This window comes from Rhodnius prolixus, unplaced genomic scaffold, assembly GCF_049639745.1.
Source record: "Rhodnius prolixus isolate KJV_2025 unplaced genomic scaffold, Rpr scaffold_2, whole genome shotgun sequence".
Lineage (NCBI taxonomy): Eukaryota > Metazoa > Arthropoda > Insecta > Hemiptera > Reduviidae > Rhodnius > Rhodnius prolixus.
In genome coordinates, this window is record NW_027411592.1 from 64,022,100 (window position 1) to 64,044,334 (window position 22,235).

At 33.1% G+C, this 22,235-nt stretch overlaps 2 protein-coding genes and 1 non-coding gene across 4 annotated transcripts in view; 2 read left to right on the forward strand and 1 right to left on the reverse strand.

Annotated features, from left to right (window-relative positions):
• Positions 1–474: 474 nt before the first annotated feature.
• On the reverse strand, positions 475–15,707 carry LOC141450158 (uncharacterized). 2 transcript variants are annotated; one of them, XM_074120303.1, is made up of 12 exons: positions 15,523–15,707; positions 15,162–15,330; positions 13,352–13,542; positions 12,261–12,371; positions 11,513–11,661; positions 10,124–10,234; positions 8,888–9,082; positions 8,330–8,442; positions 7,675–8,160; positions 6,998–7,150; positions 6,311–6,624; positions 475–5,651 (listed from the first exon to the last, which is right to left on the reverse strand). In XM_074120303.1, exons 2-12 carry the CDS (start codon positions 15,328–15,330, stop codon positions 5,577–5,579), a joined length of 2,067 nt encoding a protein of 688 aa, XP_073976404.1. In that variant the 5' UTR covers positions 15,523–15,707; the 3' UTR covers positions 475–5,576. The 2 variants fall into 2 exon arrangements, with proteins under 2 accessions (XP_073976404.1, XP_073976405.1); XM_074120304.1 differs by lacking the exons at positions 15,162–15,330; positions 15,523–15,707 and adding an exon at positions 14,286–14,427.
• Positions 14,796–22,235, forward strand: part of LOC141450159 (uncharacterized) — a 36,341-nt gene continuing 28,901 nt past the window's right edge. The window contains exon 1 of the mRNA XM_074120308.1: positions 14,796–14,940. The gene's annotated coding sequence lies outside the window, so the exon portion shown is untranslated. The remainder of the gene's footprint in view (positions 14,941–22,235) is intronic.
• Positions 17,610–17,680, forward strand: TRNAG-GCC (transfer RNA glycine (anticodon GCC)). Its single transcript has one exon. It is a non-coding gene; the product is annotated as a tRNA-Gly (tRNA).

A 22,235-nucleotide genomic window follows, 5' to 3' on the forward strand; every position in this document is an offset into this window, starting at 1 on the left:
CAAGATTACTAAAAGTTAAAACTTCTCTTTGTGGCAGAAGTTAAAATCGTAAGATTACCATGATCGTAAATAAAAAGTACTCTGTATATGCTAAGGCTGTCCAAAGAACACAAAGAAATTAAACAGTTACGAATATTGAAACCCAATGAATGAATAAATTAAAATCTTCGAAAGATCGTTCTCTAAAAATCGATGGCGGGTAAACAACAGGCATACAAATAAGAGTTTTAAACACCGTGTAAGAACTAAAATTATCAAAAATATGGTGAAAACATCAGAAAAATCAGTTCAGTTAAAAAAAAAAAAAAAAAGATTTATTATATTTTGTTTAGACAATATCCTTAATAAAAACTTTCAAATACAGTAATATTTACTAAAAAACAAAACTACAAAATAATCTACAATATATACAACAAAATACAACTTTAGTACACAAAAAATTAAAATAAAAATATAATAATAAAATAAAAGGTGTAAAAAATGGAAAAAATCTTTCATGAGATTTACTGTACATAGTTTAATTGAAATTATAAAATATATGATCAAAAATTGCACATGCCCGTTAGTTTTTTTCAAATAATTTTTTAATTGAAAAAATTAACACAATGACAAAAAATTTATTAATTAAATAGGGAAAATACAAATCGCTTTTTTTTTTTAATTATCAATCTTCACTGGCAAAGATTTTTTGGCTTTCTTGTCTAATCAAGATGAACAGAAAGTTTTTCGGTAAAATAAATGAAAAATGTGAACTTGAAGCCCACATGAAGGTAAGTAGCCATTTCTGAAGAGATCTTGTGTCTTTGAGCATATCCTTGCCTTAACTACTTGCAAGGATTTTTGCAGAGTTGACGTGCGCTTTTTATTTGGGGGTTTATAGTGAAACCTTAAAGACCAATCTCAAGCCTGATCCAAGTTAACAGCCAAACCGTACTGAAGATTGGATGTCACGGGGATGTCGTATGTTGTGAACGAGAAGTCTCCATGTTTTCCAGGAAACCTCAAGTCTTTTCTGAACTAATTGTGAAATTTAGGGTAAAGAAGTGTGCCCGCACTTGAGAAACTCCCAACTTGAGACACCCATCTATGGAATATCAGGGTACTGGTGGTCTCCAGAGAGTGGTTACTGTTTCTCTGTCTCTTCCTTAAAACTCTTTCCTAAAGAGCCTGGTTCCCAAGGGGAGCATCTGGGAAATGATGGACATCGCGAAAGTTGCAGCAGGAAAATAGAATTTCCAGATTCTACAGAAATCCGCATTTTGCCTGTCCTTAAATACACTGTAAGTGAAGAAAGTACAGTTTAATAAAAGATAATTGCATGATGAATTGGTATCTTTTCTAATACGCGGAATGGGATCAACTTTTACCGGTTCAAAATGATTATTTAGAGGCAAGGGATGAGATATTCTTTTTACAAGAAGAGGAATTGATCAATTGGATAGTTTTTTTTTTTTAAGGGGAATTGGCGCCCAGAGCTTTTTCCAGTGTACTATACCGGCCTACGGACAGTGTACTCTCGTTACAGACAACACTGTCTATCACCAGACAGTGAGCTGTAAGAAGCTCCTAGGAAGAGAAAAGAGTCAGCAGCGGGAACCTACTTCTTCTTATTGAACTTTTTGTAATAATGCAAATTAGCCATTTGTAGGCGTCTATATGTTACAAGATTGTGGTCAAAACTGCTGGCTAACACTTGTTTCAAACGACAAACATATTTTAAATGAAAAAAAAATAAAGTTCATACAAATAACTACTTAAAGTTACAGACAAACTTTCTGTTCAACTTATTATTATTAAAACAGTTAATTAAAAGAAAATGGAGCGAATGTAAAACAAAAATGAAAAATGAAAAAGCAATGAATTCTTAAATATTAAGGTAATCTACATTTTTATTTTTTAATTAAGATATTTTTAAAGATTATATTTACACAATTATTGAAACCTTACTTATTAATTTTTATATTGCTAAAATATAAATTTGTATTCTTATTTTTAAAAAATAATAATAATTAAAATTATCACACATTATGAAATTAAAAGGTAACATAAAATATTTTTCAAAATATATACACATCAATTCAGAACAATCTAAAAAAAAAAAAGAACAAACTGAAATAAAGACATTTTGTCTTTTTACTTTGGCAAATTGATTACAAAATACCTCTTTTTAGAGGAGAATATGGTACAAGCTAGTTTTGATGGGGGGGGGGGGGGTTGTTTGGCAGAACTCAGACGTACGCTTAATTTTCCAGTTTTTTGTACTTGTGACTAAAACCAGTCCAAAAAAGAGGAATAACCTTAATCTTTCAAGGAGGTTCAAAAATGGTTTACTATCTGAACATTCTGTAAGATGGTATTGGGTCTGATTTTACATTTTTATGTTAGCCCCCGGATTGGATAAAATATTACGGTAAACATTCGGGAATTTGTGAAAAGAAAAGGAAATAAGAGAGAAATCTCTGGTTTTCTAATAAATGGAAAAGCTGAAATCCACCCAAAAGGAAGGCAATCAAAGGCAACACTCTTCAAGCTGAAAAAGTATTCAATTGAAATCATCACAGATGATTTGGACTTTTTTTAAAAAAAAAAAAAAAAAAAATTCAGGACAGACCAAATGTTCAATTCATTAATTTTGATAAATTCATTGAAGTTTAGCCGTTTATATCTTGGTCTTAAGATATATTAAACTCACCAGAGCTAAGATAAGGCTGGTGAGCTATAAACTGGAAGAGAAATAAAGAATGTCTCTCTTGGTCTTTGTAAGACTTTACAACTATAGGAGATTATCTGCAGATTCTGTGGGGGAATAGGAGAGGTTAACCATCAATCAGGGAAAATTTGAAAACACGCACAGCTGGTTGACAAGTGTTTGGAGGAGGATATACTCTAGAAGAAACCCTAGATTTCTTAGATTTTATATAATTTAAAGGAGATGTTGTGCGTGAATAACCTGTCTAAGTCAACGTAAAAAAAAAAAAAAAAAAAATTATTAACTTTAAAATTATGAATAAAATGAAGATATTATATTGCACCAAAAAGGATAGCCAATAATTTATTTTTAATTTAGGATTTGGTACCTTACATACATCTACCCTACAGAGAAATGGGCCTGAAGAATTATCTGTAACTATTTTGGCGAACTTTAGCTCATCATACTGGAGCTGATAAGGTTTATCGACTGCTTAGACTCAGGACAAAGACGGTAAAATTCAAGTTTTTGCTCCTCCCCCCCCCCCATCATCACGTAAAATTACTTAACCTTTTTGTATTCTAATCTATTTTATAGAGAGCCTTAAAATCTTTTGATTTAGATGAACCTTTAATAAAAGATAATAATTAATACTGCTTTTCCATTAATTTTAACAAATCTTCATCTTAAGTTATAATTTTATTTTTTGTCTTTATTAACATATAACTAGGCTTTATTTATTGATTTATTTTTTTTAACTACAAGAACATTTTTTCTCAAACTTTTTTTTTTTTTTTTAGATGAATAGCTAAGAAGAAAGTTTCTTAATTTACATAAAGATTTTATTTTGATGTTTTTTTTTATCTCCAAAGGCAGTTTATAAAATCAGTACTTTAAAAAAGACAGCAGTTCTGAACTTCAACCAGGGATGCTATAAATCAATGATGGACAAAGTTTTTTTTTTAAGTAGGCCTCAGAACAAAAATAAAAGTTGGGGGGAACTATTTTAATTTGTAATTTACAATCTGTATACATTGTACATATACAATCAGGAAATATGGAGTGAGTAGTGAATGAACTGGTGCGGGAGGAGAGCAGGAGGAGAGAAACTACCTAACGGTAGCACTCTCTGTAGGAGAGAGGAGAATGTGAGGAGGAGAGAGTGATGAACTGGTGCAGGAGGAGAGAAACTACCCAGCGGTAGCACTCTTTATAGGAGAGAGGAGAATGTGAGGAGGAGAGAGTGATGAACTGGTGCGGGAGGAGAGCAGGAGGAGAGAGTGATGAACTGGTGCGGGAGGAGAGCAGGAGGAGAGAAACAACCCAGCGGTAGCACTCTCTATAAGAGAGAGGAGAATGTGAGGAGGAGAGAGTGATGAACTGGTGCGGGAGGAGAGCAGGAAGAGAGAAACTATCCTGCGGTAGCACTCTCTATAGGAGAGAGGAGAATGTGAGGAGGAGAGAGTGATGAACTGGTGCGGGAGGAGAGCAGGAGGAGAGAAACTACCCAGCGGTAGCACTCTTTATAGGAGAGAGGAGAATGTGAGGAGGAGAATATAAGGAGGAGAGAGGAGAGATAGGAAAATAATGGCGTTTAGGCCTTCAGCCTACAAGGAAGTCGCGGGGCCACTGGCGATTCAGTCGGCGAGGAGGATTATTAGGAATATCAGAGAAAGCGAGAGACAGAACAAGAGAATTAGAGCTAGTCGAGAGAACAAGTATGGAATTTTTTGATATTTAGTATTGGCGAGTTGGTCTATGAAGGGAATGTTGAGATCGTTGTGAAGAGTGGAGGTTAGTCACTGTAGAAAGGAGCGTCAGCTATCTGTCGGAGGAGTTTTGTCTGAAATTTTTGTACTGTCCGTATGTTTTGTAGGTTTGGCTGAACCTCACAGTCCGCTTAGTCCACATTAGGTTTGAGGATAGTACTGTATATTAAGCGTTTGAGTTCAATGGGTAATTTGGAGCGTCGTCCAAGAATATTAACGCAATAAAGACAAAGATTAGGACTACATGTTTCTTGGAAATTCTTAAAAATTTAATGTGATGAATGGATGGAATCGTAACTGCTTTTCTAAAAAATTCCTTCAGTAAATCAGGTTTGTACTTGGATGTACACGGATAAGTACGAACTTATTCTGAGGAATGAAGATAAAAAAAGGCTGGATTTATTGATCTGTTTCTAATTCAACCTTTCTTTTTGGTAGTTCCATTGTAGGAAATATCTGCACAGACAGGAAGTGACGCGTAATCGTTCACCAGCTGTTGTTGTACAGAATTTATTAGATACAATAAAATTTAAAATTTCTAATGTTAAAAAAAAAACAAACAGCGGCGGGTCGGATAGAAGCCTTAGTTTAGGGACCGTAGTTTGCCCAAGACTGCTCTAGATATTTGGGTTGAACCCAAAAAAGACTACTAAGTCTTTAACTTAAAAAAAAAAAAATCAGGCATGAAGACTCACAAGACTTCCTCTTACTAAATTCTCAAGGTTCTAACTCACAAATTTTCTTTCAACTCCGAACATATGGTTCATATTTTATTCTTAAGAGAATAAGCTGATAGCATCTGGTTTAAAGTACCGACCTTACAAGTGCCCCTCAGCTCTGATAATTTTTAATTTACTGAACCTTACAAATATTGATTTTTATAAAATTAACTTCATTCAATTTTTCCTTTTTCTTTCTTAATAATTGTACATTGAGTATTTTTTATATATATATATATAAGTATTTTAATATGATTAAAAATTATTATTCTTTTATTTACTTAGGAACTATCGATATTTTAACACTTCCACTAATATATATATATGCATGACCTTATTTACAATACTTCTTTTTATATAATATTGAGTTATTTCTAATTAATTAGAAGAAAACGATCACTAGCTTGGAGTGCCACCCGAACTTGTAGACATTGCGTCGGATGTTCTGGGCTGAGGTATGTGCCAGGAAGCTACCTAGAATAGAGAGAAAGAATAAGTGATAATCTGTTACAATTTTTTGAAGGAAATCGGGTTATTTACTTCTCTACTTCTTGTTGCCATGCTTCTGAAAAGTACAGGGGGTGGGGCAAAAGGTATGAACCGGTTTTAAAGGGATGTAAAACAAAAACAATTCAACTTACAGAAATTATGTTTATATTGTTTAATTCAGTACAGAATCTAGTTTTTTACATTAAGTTTGAAAGATGATATCACTTAGGTGGCGGCCGTCAGCCGCGATACACTCTTGAAGGAGAATTCTGAAGTTTTCAACCGCTTTTCTGCACATTTTCACAGTCAGTGAAAACGTGACTGAAGGTTGTGTTTAAATGGGTCAATCCCACTGTTATATACATATTTGTATCGAAACAGTGTTTAATAAATTAATAAATAGACTGAAGGCTGTGAACAAAATTTAATCTCTACCTCCCAGAGGTGCTAAAGAGCAACTGCTCCTAGAAGCAGGACCACTGAGACGACAAGAGAAGAATAAATAAAGAGAAATTTGTCTACAGACAGTGTTCTCTCGACATTATCATTTGTTACTTTTATAAATTAAGGTGCATCAACTTATGAGAGGTCTGTGGAACACAGATTTGTTAAGAGATTCGTATCATAAAAAAAAAAAAACTTACTGGTGTCTGAGGCCGTTGTTGAACAACACGTTGTTGCCTATCACCATAACCAGGAGGTTGTGCAGGATAATGGGCTGGCGATCTGGAAGTGTTAGGATAGACTTGCTGCGGCCGTTGATACGGTGGATAAGGTTGATATTGCACAGTCTGATATAGACAACTACTCGTTTGTTGTGATTGTTGTTGTTGTTGTTGTTGCTGCTGCTGTTGTTGTTGATGATGATGCTGTTGAATCATGGCCCGTTGATGTAACATGGAAGATTGATGGTATGCTTGTTCTGAAGGATAAACGCTTCTTTGATCTATTTGCGGACCTGGAATTAATAAAGCTATGAAATCTTAATTCTGGGGAATATAGTGACATTGCGGCGAGAGGAGGTAACAGTTTGCGATAAGATAATGCACACCCTATAGCACGGACAATCTCGTGGCTAGATTTTTTTTTTTTTTTTTTTTTTGTTATTACTTACAGTACCCGAGGGTCACACTTGAAGTAAAAGAAGATTTAAGGAGTAAAAGGAAAGACAATCCCGAGAAAGGAAGGATGAAAAGGCATTTAGGGAAAGAGATCTCACGGATCTGCCTGGATCAAGAAGACTGGAAATTCTAAAATCTTAAGAAAAGTGTACTTTATTTGAAATTTCCATCTTACCAAAAAAAATAAGAAATTTATCTTATTCCACTCACCCATACTTGGTGTCGCTCCAGGCCATGGATACTGATGATGTAACGGTTTTGTATGCGCAGCTGGATACTGGTGATTGGGATAACTGGCTTGTGAAGGAGTTGGGATTTGTGGTGTGGTTGCATGCATCCGCATCTCTGCGTAGCTCATTTTCACTGAGACAAAGATTGATGCTAATCATTTAAGAGTTATCATTTAAGCTCGATAAATGGATTTAATCCATTAGTAATATTTGAAAAGAAACTTGTGAAATCACGTAGAAGCCATTGTCTGAAAACTTTTGCCGTAAAGTGGAAGAAGCTTCCTCTTCCTCTTCCTCTTCTCTCAAATTTATTTCAAATTAAAGCTCTAGTCTTACACAGTAGAGTATAGTTTGCCTTGGGGTTATACTCTACATTGTGAGCGATCAGTATACCAAGTTTAAACAAAATAGTATGAGCCATTTTTGACAATGTTTTAGTTTATTTTGTTTTTTTCTAGATTACAAAATAATTTTTTCGGTTGTATATTATTTTCAATTGTTAACTGGCATCTAAAAACACAGAATACAATATCTGCCTGAAATTTATTGAATAAGAAACTTTTTCTTTAAATGTTAAAAAAGAAGAAAGTTTCTCATTGAAGATTGGAGAGACCTTACAAGAAATAGCAGTATTCGTACTAATTGTAATAAAATTACCCGTATTCGTATATCCAGCTGGCTGAGGGTGATGGGCAGCATTGGCGTGTTGCTGCATGGACTGATGGTGTGACTGACGCTGCTGTAGCAAGAGTTGGTTGGCATAAGAAGACTGGGAATGGCGCGTAGGCTGCTGAATCACCACGGGAGGTGGTTGTGGAGGCGGTGGTTGAGTTGGGGCGGCCGGAGTTAGCGCTGCAGATCTGCCATACTGTTCTGGCACTGGATTTGACGCAAGTACTTGTCCATGTGCGCTGACCAGAGGCGCATTGTAATTTGGCAGACTTTTACTCCTTTCGTCTTGTGGCGGCGGTTGCTGCAGCTGTTGTTGTTGTTGTTGCTGCTGATGTTGTTGCTGGTTTTGCTGATGTTGCTGTTTTATTCGATGTGCCATCATAGAAGTTAATTTGTCATTAATTTCATCACTGCCAGTGCTTCCGTCCTCCATTTCATCGTATACCGTAATCTCACCAAAACTTTGCAACACTAAAAGTTTGGGATCATGAGAAAAAATAATCAATATTCCATTTGAATAAGAGAAAAATACATGTTAATAAAAATCCACAAATTGTAACCAATGCAACTACCATCGTTCTATTTTCTTTAATGAAATCACAAAGTAAGGTAGAAAAATAAGAGATTTATTTCACTTTACCTCTAACTAAGTTATTTAAATTTCCATATGTAAATTTAACTCTTGTTTGTTTAGCAGAATTTGGTACAAGCACCTTTTGCCTATTCAATGTCTGCATTCGATTTAGTATTAAACTAGAAAAAAAAAGAAGAACAAAACAAATTTTATAACCACATACACAAGTTCAAACAAAATCCTCATAAAAATCTTTCAAATCAAAGTTATGGATCTACATAAGTTTAAAGAAAATCATGACTTTTTTTTTGAGCAAACCTTAATCAAACAAAAGGAAAAATTGATTCAGCGGAAGTTATACTTCCGATATTGATCAAAAATTTATTGTGGCGTATTTTTTGGCATCTAAATCATTCGGATATACAGGCAAACTCGCAGACCATTTTGTAAAATCCACTTTTTCTGACTCAGGATTGGACCTTAAAACGTTTATTTCCGGTTCAAAAACTCAAAATAGAAAATGTTCAAGATTATTTATACGTTCTTTGATCATTAGAGTCAAAGCCTGTATAAATATTCAATCAATCTAACTTCCAAGATTAATAGAACTAATAAAAGACTTACTCTTTGTAGTAAAGTATAGAAGTATCTGAACTTGTCTTCAAAGTTTTCTTAACAAACTTCAACGTGTGAATGATTGGCCGAGTCAGATCTTTGACTGATTCAGCCTGGGTATCGTATAACGTCAATTGTTTAGAGGTTATCATATCCAGATTTCCAATTAGATTTTTGGTCCACTTCATGATTATGTTTACTAGACTGTTAAACAGATATTTCTCTTAGAAAAAATAAAGAAAAAAAAAACTTATTGAGATGTCAAATTTGCGAAATCATGTTTTTACTCCAGGCTATCTGAGTCCGAAAAATTAGTTAGTGGGATACAAAATGAACTATACAAAATCGAATAACCACTGGAACTTTATATATCGATTGAATCCGATTAGTAACAGTGATTCAGTAACTACACTGAATGCATTTTTTTTTTTCACATTTTTACAAATCTCCTCAAAAATGTTTTCAAAAAATTTTCCATAAACTTTGTACCCACCCATATGATTACAAATTTTTCGAGGAAATTTCGATTTCTGGAGAAACGAGATTTGTTAGGCTTCTCTTCTCGTACCATTAATAATAATGTATAATACTGTGTCTTATGTATATATTATAAAGGAGAGGTAATTTATAATTAAAATTTCGAATTTTAGGAAAATTTCACATAAGAACTTATGTTACTGTTTACCTGTAAACGATCATAAAATCAACCAAAGCACAGGTTCACTTCGGGCCCACCGATAAAATGATTGCAGTATATTTAGTTATTTTCTTTTGTAGGTGATTTTTTAATTTTGTGATGTTTATAAATGTAAATATAATTAATAAAGACAATTATTATTACTGTTTACCTTTTTTGTGAATTTGTGGAAAATAGTTACTAAAAGTTAACCTTATCACCTGAGAAGTGAGGTAGGTAATCCACTAAGTCATTGCTTTGCAAAGTAAGTAAAATAAGTTTGTTTGGAAAAATTAAATAAGTTTAAAAAATGAACTGAGCTCAAAGCTTTGAGCTTGGGGAAATTGTTGTAAGAGATAAGGGGTCACACTTAATTGTTTTACTTTCTGTTATACGAGTACTTGCACCGCTGAAGTCAGAAAGTAGCCCTAAATACAAGGATTTTTCAATTGAAAACTCCAACTTCGAAAATTTGACTCAATTGCAATAATTTTCTAAGCCTAATAAAAGAAATAAACAAGAATATTTATCAATACAAATACATTAAAATAGATCTAATTACTACACACTTTTGAGAAAATGTATTTATTTCCTTGTGCACTTCCTGCTTTCTTTGGGTAATTTCATTTCTTCGTTCTTTAATCAATTTGTGGGCCTCATCTAACAATAGTTTGTGATGTCTGCAAATTAAAAACAGAACAAAAATTATTGATTACTTCAATTGATAGAAATAATAATCGTGGATACAAAATATAAATCCTCAGCTTCGCAAAAACTTCTACGACTTCCTAGGAAGGACTGTTTTTGCCAAAAAAAAAAATCTGCAAAGCAGGGGTGCGCAACAAATATAGAGAGAATAATGCGTCATACTCTAAAAACCTATACAGCTTGAAATATTCGTGTTAACATTTAATAATAACTTGTGACTTGTTGAGCAGTGTTCTCTGTGCGAGATTAGATGGTTTTGCAGATTAGAACGCTTTTTGACCTCTCACCCACCCCGGGAGTTAAGTATGAAAGCATTTTCACGTATGCTTATGATATGTACGCTAAGCTCATGAAGTTTTTTCACGCTTATCAAATCTTCTGCAAGCTTCAATTGTTGAACAGTTGCCCTCTTTTACTGTAGTGAAGGGCATCCAAAAAGCTAAAATAAGTTCCTTCATCGTTTAATTTTTCATTTCTCTGTCACAAACTATCCAATTTGCCACATCATACGTTGACTACATTTCCTAGGACCCTAAAATTTTTTTTGAGCAACGTGATCACGTATTTCCATACTACATTCAACCATTAGTTTTGAGCTCCTTCTCAACTTAAGCTGATACCAAAACCTTGAGCGCAGCCCTCCTTTCAGAAAATATTCCTTGTCATTCCTTTTACACAAAGTAGTATTCTATGATTACAGTTGTCTCTGTCTGGAAAAAACATGACTAAACTATTATCTAGAATCGATTTGGAGGGACAGAAAATCTGCTCCATCAACACTTTCGCTAGCTTCAACCCAAAAGATTGACTTAATTTTACAGCATCTCTTAAAATTATTACTTCTTATTAATCACACTTACTGGTAGGGCTTCGCCAAGAATCTGCAAAGCTTGTTTGCAGTAATGAAATTTCATGAGCTTGGCGTACATTTTTATTTTATTACAAGAATTTTGCTGAACTCTAATTCAATCATAAAACTTAAGGGACACAATTAGTTTCTTAAGACACTAAGAAGAATAAAAGAAGGTAGGTTAAAGAAATATTTTACCTGTAAAATACAACTGAAACAAACTTTAAACCTGTAACTTTTGTATGAAAAACTCTTTTATCTTCACAGCTGTCTTGATTCCATGAGGAAAAAAGAAACCGATGAAATGTCAAGTCCATATCCTTTGTTTTTTTAAATGCACACTTTTGAAATATTTTATTATGGTACAGTTAATAATTAGCATAATAAACAAGACGCTTACTCCAATTGGATGTAGGTTAGCAGAATTTCACTTTTAGCCGGAACTACTGCAGTGCCTAGAAATTCATGACCATGTTCACGATGTAGATCCAGTTGACAATCTCTGCAGGTCATTTGTTTGCATGTTGTGCATACCAGTGTTAATTGTTCCTGTAACAATTTTTTTTTTTTAACTCTCTTTACTTAATTTACAACTACCTGTTAGCAACAAGTAAATATGATTATGTGTTGTACATAAATAACTTAAACTGGAAGAAATAAATGAGGGTCCAACGGATGAGGCGACCTACATGAGTCGACCCACACAGGGTATTGAAATGATTTCGAAGGATGATCTTTTCTATCATGCGATCAGGTAATCGCGAGGCGATATTCGAGGGGAAAATAGTACGGGATAAGTGTTAAGAGACAGTTTAGAATGAAATGAAAGATTTGGCTAGGTTAAGAAACAAAAAAAAAAAGGGATATTTAGGAGTATTTATTTTTGGTATATTTTTCAGTCAGCAAGTATACTGCGAGACGGTAATAAGTGAAGCCGAAATCTCTCTCTCAATTTTTGATTTAGTATTGAATCGCAGAATTAGCGTTCACCTCAAAAAGTTATTTTTACAATATAACAATGCAATACCCAGCGGAAACCAACCAAACTAGACTTATACCAAGGTTGGAAAATAACAACACCTATAGCTGAAAATGGATAATTAAATGAACAAATCTAAGAACTATTATTTTCAATTAACTATACTTACACTAGGATGTAATTTACATGGGAAATTGCCCTGTTTATTTTCATTAAACTTTAAATACTCCATCTTTGGTATGATTTCATGCTCCTTTGTAGCTTTCAATTGCAAATGTAACTAAAATGTAAAATTAAAAATTAAACATTGTACTTATCATTAAATGAAAATACTAATAATGGTTCTAAAATAATAGAAAAATCTACAGTGGAGTCTCAGTTATCCGTCATGACCGGGACCGCACACGTGACGGATAGTCGAATAGACGGATAATGGAAAAAAAACAGGAAAATTTCCAGATTCTTTTGTTTAACGTGTACAAAACTTTGTATTAACTGGTATATATATTTTATACGTTTATACGCTTAAGCCTTAGAGGTCAGGTATCTTTCATTATTCAATTCATTCTATTGGGTATTAAAATTAATGAATACAATGTCTGCCGACATCTAATCGGTTTTGTGGGCGGTTTTGTTTGTTTGTTGATCTTTTTAGGAAAAAACCCACAAACTATCGAATGATGGACCGGAGTATGTACCTAAAAGACAAAGGAAAAAATCTCAAAAGAAAATATTCTTAAAATAAATTTTTAAAAAGTTTTCTTTTTAAAATAATTTTTTGTTTTTTTTTTTTCAATTTTAAATACTGAGGACAGGGACGGTTAATTGGAATAGACGGATAAAAGGGTGACGGATAACCGAGACTCCACTGTAAATCTACCATCCATTTAGACAGACCAAATCAGAACAGATCGGTTTATCACTTGGATCCCCATTTATATTTTTTAAAAATGAGACAAAGAGAATGAAATCCAACTTGACATTCTTTGTCAATGTTTCATTTTAGATATGTGTGGCGTGGAGGGATCATGAACTGGCTAAATTAGCAGGAGCAAGATTTCTTGTTCTTTCTTGAGATGCTTGTTACCCAGCTGATTTGGGTAGGCTCTTTTTCTTAATAGACCTTCACAAATGGTCGACACAATAAAACTCTTTTTTCCATGAAAGACAAAGACTTTCTTCATATTTCCTATCAAATCCAAGTACATCCACCTCCAAGAAATACTCCGGTAAACAGGATAAAAAATAAAATAAACTTACCTTAATACAAACATCACAAATATATTCCAAACAATTGTTACACCAATGTGTTACACTTTCTGATGGATGCATCATACAGGTCACATTTGTTTCATCTTCAAAAGCAATTAATTCTTCCAAAATTTTATGATCCAATAATTTCTCCATGTTCACTGGCAACGTACACTTTGGGCAGTACGTTTCTTTGTTTCCTGCAACAAGAAAGTAAAATAAACAAATGGATATGCATGAAAGATTAATGAGAAGATGCTACAATGAAGAGGTTAAAGATTAAATGTTACTGGAGAGAATTACTGCTCTGGAAGTTATAATTTAAAAGAAAGATAACATCAGTCAATCGTATTTTTTAAAGTCTTGACATCTTGACTCTACACTGGAAGTTTATTATCATGATTCAATGAAATTTCTTGTATTTTGAAAATAATGTTGATAGGCTGTTTTTGCTTGCAATTTGAGAAAAATAGCTCGATTTAAAAAAAAAAAAAAGTATTCTGAGAACAATGAAAAAAACATGCACGTAAAAGTTTCTGCCAATCATGAGGGTTACTGTAACTATTGCTAAGAATCTTTTTCTTAATAATTCTTAAAAACTAAGAGGAAGTTTTAAGTAAGACTTTAACCAACTATTTCGTTTAATTTTGATGTATAATTGTTAATTTATAGTTTTTTCTTTATGATTGAAAAAATAAACAAGAAATTATTATGACTTCTGGTAACTGCATGAAATGAAAAATGAAAATCCCCACAATTATTGGTCTCAATCCTCTAATGGTTAAGTCTCAAACAATACAATGATATGGTCATTATATCAAATAGTTTTTTTCCCGATGATCAATTTAACTTTAAATTTACTCCCATAATAACTCACGAGATTTTTTGTTTTTCTTTTATTTAATAGTTTTTTTTCTATATCATTTAACAGATCTTTATCAACCTTCAATTAAGCCTTCAATCAATAAAGCTGAACTAGAAAAATACAAGTATCCCTAGACAACATGGCGTAGAACTATTTTTGATGAAAATTTCCAGTATACTTCTTTTTTAGGCTAAATCTTTATTATTAAAAAAAAAATAAAAATCCTAGTTCAAAAATTAATTTAAAATGAGGCTAAAAAGAAGTGAGGAGATAATTTCATAATCAACTTTCAATTAAGAATTAAGATGGGATTTTAAAATATTTTTTAGTAACGATAAATTAAATAAAATAGATTTTAAAAATTAAATTAGATAATTGTATTTGATCTCAAAAAATTTGTAAAACAGAATTAATATTTTTCATAAACGAAGGTTATAAACATTTACTTTAATTTAAATCACAAAAAAAAAAATGAGAGGTTATACTTTGTACTAATATAACTTTGTTATTAATTAGGAAGGTTATAGTATTACGGGAAGAAGTAATACATATTTATTAAATGGTTATAAATGTATATTTCTGTTGCCATGAAACAAGTAAGGTTAGGAATAGTAATTGTTTTGGAGTTGTGAGTTTTTAAACTTTTTTTTTAATGTTATTTCTTTAACAATTTTTTACTGTTTTTTAAGTTAAAAAAGAGTAATTTAAACTAGAAGTCTACTTTATTTGCACTGTAAGTTTCTTTTACTTTGTTCGTTAATGAGAAATTTATTGATCATCTTAAAGGTACTTATTAAAAGAAGTTTTAAGGAGTTTTCCCACAGTTTATCAATATTTAATAATGAACTTAAAATTGCATCATACCTTAATTCCAGTTTAAATGTAATAATAATAATAAAAAGAGTTCCTATTTTGATTTTTGGTGGGTGCAAAAATAAAATAGTGTAAACTTACCTTGTGAATGAATGTATTGCACACAATTATCACAGATACTGTGTAAACACTGTAATAATTTGCATTTTTTCACTGACTCCATATTATCAAGAACAACATCACAAAATGAACAAGTTGTTAGAATTTGTTTAAATTCTTTATCAATTTCTTCATTAGATTCTTCATCCATCTTTAATGGAAAAAATTTAAGATTTAAACAATAAACGAAAAAAAGTTAAAAGTTAAAAAAAAAAATTGCAAGTAATTTTAAGATAAAAGAAAGTCGATTATCTGATAATTTACTCTCTTTTTTTTGCACAATAGAGGAGTTATCACTATTTTAAGGTTAGGCTTTAGAAGTTCACTTTGCTATTTAACTTACTTTTAGCTTAAATATTTTTTTTTTTAAATCCAATGTCACTAATAATTAAGAAAACAAAGTTGTTTATAATTTTCCACAATAGTGGAATAAAGAAACAAAACACCAAATATAATTTCGACTAAGATCGACACTGTCCGACACAAGAAAACAACACAGACTGTTTTCCCCACTCTTGGTACCAATCACCTCACACAGAGTGTCGGTCGAGCCAATCCAATCCAGAACTTGCACACTAACCATAGGTGCACCAACTAACGCACTCGTGGACGCCCCACTATGAAAGTCTGAAAGTTGAGCTTAATTTAAAAAACCTCGTAATTGCTTCTTCAATTAGCTGGCATTATTTTAACGAGTGCTCGTTATTTTATAATTTAGACTAAAAGTACAATTTTCTATAGTAATGTACGGTCTCATTATCTGTTATAATATTAAAACACATTAAATGCGTGAGCAAAATTCTAAATTTAAAACATAATTTGTCAAACAGAAATGTCACTAAATCGATTTTTGTTTTCGATAGTGGCTTCTAAGATTTTTTTAAAACTTGCCAACATCTATACATTAATTATTTAACTTCTATAACTTTTACCTCTGTATTGTTTCCGGGTTCAAAGTACATCGTTTTTCCGGTAAGTCATGTGAGTGTTAGCACTAGATATTAAAACTAGTTTCAAGTTTTCTAGTAATAGTTTTTAAAACTAAAAATTTTACTCTGAAACAATACTTTAGAGAGGAGTTTTACTCGTCCTTCTGAAGTATTTCTAAACATCGCTTTCTACAAAGATGATTCAAATTGAAGTTATAGATCCAAGTGTCTGCGATTTACGTTCAATGTAGTACTTCCGGTTGAAGAGCTTTTTTTTGGGACCCTAAATTCAGCGCATTTAACCCGCCATTAATGCATGTAAGTCATGGGTGACAATATATCACCTGGGATTGGCACTTTTAAAAGAAGCATTGTTTCAAATATTATCCTGGACAAATTTAGTTGAAGACGCTTTTCTCTGAAGGGATTAAATGAGTTGCTTTAGTTTACAATTTTGAGGAAAATGACCTTCCTGGATGTGCCAATTTTCTGAATATAATTTTCAGTTTTCCACAACTTTTATATAAAACCAATTAAACTGAACTCAATAAATTGTGCATAAGAAATACTTTTGCAAGAACTTTAATCAGTTTAACTTGAAACGTTTTCGGTGAAAATTCTCTTTTAGGAGATTTTCCGAGAGAGAATAGTATTTGGGGTCTTTCCTCTATTGCGTCATCTATGTTGAATTATACGATTTCATAATCTACAAAACTTTTGAGTTAAATATGCTAAAATTCTGTGTTTCTTAAAAAGAGATTCTTCTGGGATTCTGCGGAAACATCACACGATCAGAATACTGGGCTATAAGTGCAGGTAAGTGAATATTCTAGTTGAGGCGTTCACATGCATTTTCTGTTACTTCAATTTGCACCGTTGTATATGATAAATGTTCACTTATCTTTCTAATTAATATGGGTAGAACGTCAAGACAGTGCCGACACGCCCATTTGATGACAACAGGTATTGCAGTCCGCATGCGGTCCACGTGTGTTATGAAAATATAATACCAATAATAAAGTGATACTAATCATAATAACCTTAAATAATAATCACTCGTAACAAATAAAACTAGATGAATCGTTGAATGATGCTTCTTTGAATCTTCCAACTTTGCAATTAGAATTACAGTTTACCAGCTGTAAACATCATTTTCGATAGAATAGAAGGTGGTGCCGCTTTGTGTCGTAGAAGTCGTAATACTGAAGATGGTAGAAGTTTCAGTTCCCACAATGAAATGAAGCTCATTTTTACACACCATTAAACTTCTAATCGCTATCGCACATCCTGATAGTCATATCCGTTCAAGTGTGTAAAGCAAAACTTTGGCGATTGTTGATTTTTTAAAACAATATTAGTATCGATAAATGAACAAAATTTATTCATCTTGAATTGGTACATTTTCCTCTTGATCTAAACCACTCGCTCGTGTGTAGCAAATCTTTACAAAAATCAGTATTTTGTTCAATATATAAAACTAATTTTCACTCGCTGCGTACAAGCATCGGTGGTTCAGTGGTAGAATGCTCGCCTGCCACGCGGGCGGCCCGGGTTCGATTCCCGGCCGATGCATAGTTTTTTTTTTTTCCCATTTAATCTCACGATGTGGTATACAATACTTTTTTGGAGGAATGTTGTGGGTGGAATTTAATCAAATTGTCAATCAATATTTTCAATTTAATGTTTCATTGAGCTTTAAAGAAATTAGCTGTAATAATGGAATCTCTTGCTATTTCCAGGCCAAATCAAGCTTGATACATTTTTTTATTCACTGGAGTCACATTAAAATTCCTGCACATTGTACAAGTATCATCCTATTTTAGGGGAAATTTAAAGCTGAAGTAAACAGTGCAGATAACAAATCACAAAAAAAAAAAATCCTTACATGAACTTTTAAACAAACTATACGATAATTATTTATTACCTTTGTAGAATAAATATCGATCGAACAGTAGAGCTTACTTATGGCAGAATTTCACAGGAAGTTGCTTTCGAGTTTGTCCCTCTGTCGTAAAGTGATATTTCCGGCTATGTAATCTTCAAACACGGAATTATAATCTAATTAAGTGATAAGACCACTCATGATACCGGATATCGACAGGAGATCGATGTTTTACCAGGGCTAAGGGAGAGCTGTTCTGTAGAGGTGATGTTAACTGTTATATTATTTTTATTGCGATATGGCAGCCAGCTGACCTCACTTAGTTCAAAAAAATTTTATTTTAAAATGGTGAGAGATAGTCGTTAAGAGTGTTTTGATAACAGATTTCTCTTTACAAAGGTGCTGATGTATAAAACTTAAGCGTATCCATTGCACTAAGGAGATGTAAGTTAAAACCTGCTAAAGCATGCAGAATAATGCAAGATATCTGGCTACAACGCCAATCTACTGTGACGTTGATTAATTGTTTCTAGGAAGTGCGACGAACCACTGTGGTGATAACTGCTCTAGATAAGATGCACCACACAACATCAATGCCAACTAGTAGATCGATGTTTAATTTGCCACACCAAACGTAATGGTACTTTCATTAAGGGGAATCCAGATGTTCACGTTCCCTTATTCTGGGTATTGCAATCATTTCAATCGAGTTTTTGGACGTTTTAAAAAAATCATCTTGTTCAGTTTTTAGTAATAAAAATAGTATTAACTTAAGTACTCTTTAGTAAAAAGTGGTTTTTAGCGAATATCTTGTGCCTGAGACAGCATTTTAACGTAATAATCCAAAATTAATAAGTCACATATAGGTATCTTAAAATTGGTATTCCATTTCGTTGTTTGTTTTTTGTCGTTAAGGTCAGGGGTCGGCAACCCGTGGCTCGCGAACCGCATGCGGCTCTTTTATCCAAATTGTGGGGTGGCTCTTCAGCCTGCCCAAAATATATTGTATATTTTAATTTTATTGAAACGAATGAAAATTTCCATTTATTAAAGGTATTTTTGCAAAAATAATCTCAAAAAGTGACAGGTTCGAAATTGAATAGAATTATACAATATCAAAATAAAGTGCTTGATTTATATTGTAAGACTGCCGCCTTTTCATTCGTTATTATTTATTTGTTTATTTACTTTGCAATATGTGAAAATAAATGTATAAAACATTTAAATGTTATTGAATATCATAAAATAATAATTTGCGAATATAAATGATCTACAGAGTTGTTTACACTATCATCCTTGCGGCTCTTGGTACAATTTATTAAAATTATTTGAGGAGAAATGGCTCTCGTCTTAAAATAGGTTGCCGACCCCTGGTTAAGGTTATTGGTTAGTAAGGTTATATAGAAAATTTCTTAAAATCCATAGTGTTAGATAATATCCCTGATGTTATCGCGTCATATCCTGTTTTTTTTTGTATCCCTGACCATTTTTTGGACTTACATCCATCTTCAGAGGTAGAGAATCTAATTATGTTTCCGTTTCCGCTACACTTGCTGACTGAATGAAGAAGGTTACAAGCTTGTGTATGTGTGTTTTATTCAAAATCTTAATGAATCGTAAAACATTTAGTTAAAATAATGAAAAAAAAAAAAATAATGATACCTAGCACTAATTTGAGGATGCTGTATGTTTTGTGCGTTAGTAATCGTGTATGTTCCTGTAGGTTTTTGTGCATTTTCTTTCAGAATCGTAAAGTTACGAGTTTGTACTTGGCCTGGAAAGAGCGGAAAGCATTGAATTTGTACAGCATTCATCTTTATTTGTTCTTTTGTTAAATTAAATATTAAAGAAGGTATGACGTAAGTCCGAAACCGGTTAGGGGTACAACAAACATGCGTGGTGCGGTGAGTAAATAAAGATTGATTAGATTTTAAAATGGTGTTTCAATAAATTTCTTCGGTTACAATAGTCAACTAAGGGGAAAAAATTCTTTAAACTGAAAAACTCGTGTCGGTTTGACGTTTCATTTACAAAATCCTAAACAAGGACAAAGATATCAGTTTTGACGTGAATACGTCTTTAAATCTGCTATCATATGGAGGCAATCCAAAAAAACTAATGATAACAAAATCGGGGGATACAGTTTGGCATTATAGTTTCGAATCTATCGTCTACATCCAAAATTAAATTAAACTACTGGATAGCAAAAGGATCATTACGATAAGCGAGGACTGTGTCGCATCGCGCCGCCATTTTGAGATCATTTTGCTGCGTATCGAGATTTGCAATTAGTACATATAACTTTTGACTCGGAGAAGCTACGATGTTCCTTTAAGTTTTAATCGTCAGCTGTTGTCACAATCTATCGATCTTATATAAAACATTAGTGTAAAATAGTGACAGTGAAAATAATAAGGTGTTAGAATAAAAAAAATATTATCAAAAAAAATATATAATGTCGGCCTATACGCATCAAAACCAAATACCAAGAGATCGTATACGGTTGGAAAGGGCTTCTCAAGTACAATCGAATGGTAATAATAAAACACCATATGACCGGGTCAAGCTGTGCCTAGGAACGTAGAAGAATGAATGCGGCCGAGCGGATCAACAACGACGGTGTCAGTACAGCTGGGCCGGTTGAAATTATGCAAGTGGATGATGAAATCGCTTCTACGTACATCGACAACGGACTGTATCGCACCACTGTTGGGTTCTAAATAGCGACTCAATGAGTTTAATTTCATCAACGTCGATAAATAATGACCAATTTGATTTCATCCTAAATACATAAATAAAAATATTTTATATAAAAAATATAACCCGTTACATAAACGTATTCACGTACAACACACGGCCGTGTCCATGATACAGCCACAGTTTTTTTAGTAGTAAAAGTAGTATTAACTTTAGTACTTTTTTAGTAAAAAGTAGTTTTTAGCAAATAACTTGGGCCTGAGACTGCATTTTAACAGAATAACCCCAAAATCAAAAAAGTTACAGTTTGTTCAGCCAGCCAATCGTTAAAAAAAACGTGTTTGGTTAAACTTTATTTTGAGCCCCTATCACGTAGCGCATTCTGTGGCACATTTTTGTAAGTTCTTCGATTGCTATAGCTGGAAATTACTCTTATTATTTTTCGGTATAAAACAGGATTTTATGAAATTAATAAGAGCCCACAATCAATAAATTTAAATAATTTGAATGTCTAGAGAATTATAATAAATTCTTTGATCTGAATTCCTAATATAGTTTTTGAACTTCACCATTTTTGTTGTTGTTTGATCAATTATGTTTAAATTTTGAACTTGATCAGTAAGCCACAAGATGTCCTTAAATAAATGTTCTGAAAACGTGTTGAAAGATTTAAAAGGTTTTAGTATTCGGAAACATTGTAACCTACCGTGTTACCTTCCACATCAATGGTTGACCTCATTCTCGGGTTGCTGATATGGAAAACTTGTAGTTGGAAATAAAACTTTCTTACAGCAGATTTTTAATCACTTAATGAGTTCAAATTATTTATTTAAATGATTGGTTTCGACGATCCAGCAGGCCCATCGTGTTGTAGACATCATCGTTTCTTCACTCGAACGAAAACAATACTGCGCTGGAGTATTCCTCGATGTATCGCCAGCCTTCGACCGAGTCTGGCACGAAGGTCTACTGTGAAAACTCAAACGTATCCTTCCTAGCACTTATTACCTCATACTCAGCTCTTATCTCTCTGACAGATTCTTCCAAGTTCTCCAAGGGCACTACTCACTCTTCCATCTATCCTGTACTTGCTAGTGTACCACAGAGAAGTATCTTAGCTCTTCTACTTTACACAATCTACACTGCCGACTTACCTTCTAACCTTAATACCTCTATTTACACCTTCGCTGACGTCACTGCCATTTTCTCCACACACACTGACCCTATCCTCGCAGTACGCTCACTACAGTCCCACCTTCACTCAATAGAACCTTGGTTAGAAAACTGGCGCATAAAAATTAACCCCAGCTAAGTCTAAATACATAGTCTTCACACTTAAACGACAAACTCCACCATCTGTCTTCTTACATCATACACCTGTCCCACCAGCCGAGACCATATGCGGGTACCTTGGAATGTACCTAGCACAAAAGACTTACCTGGTACCCTCATACGAGACTTAAACGTACCGAACTAAACAAACGATACAAAACTTCTAGACCAGAGTACTCGACAAACGCTCAAAACTCTCATTACAGAACAAACGAC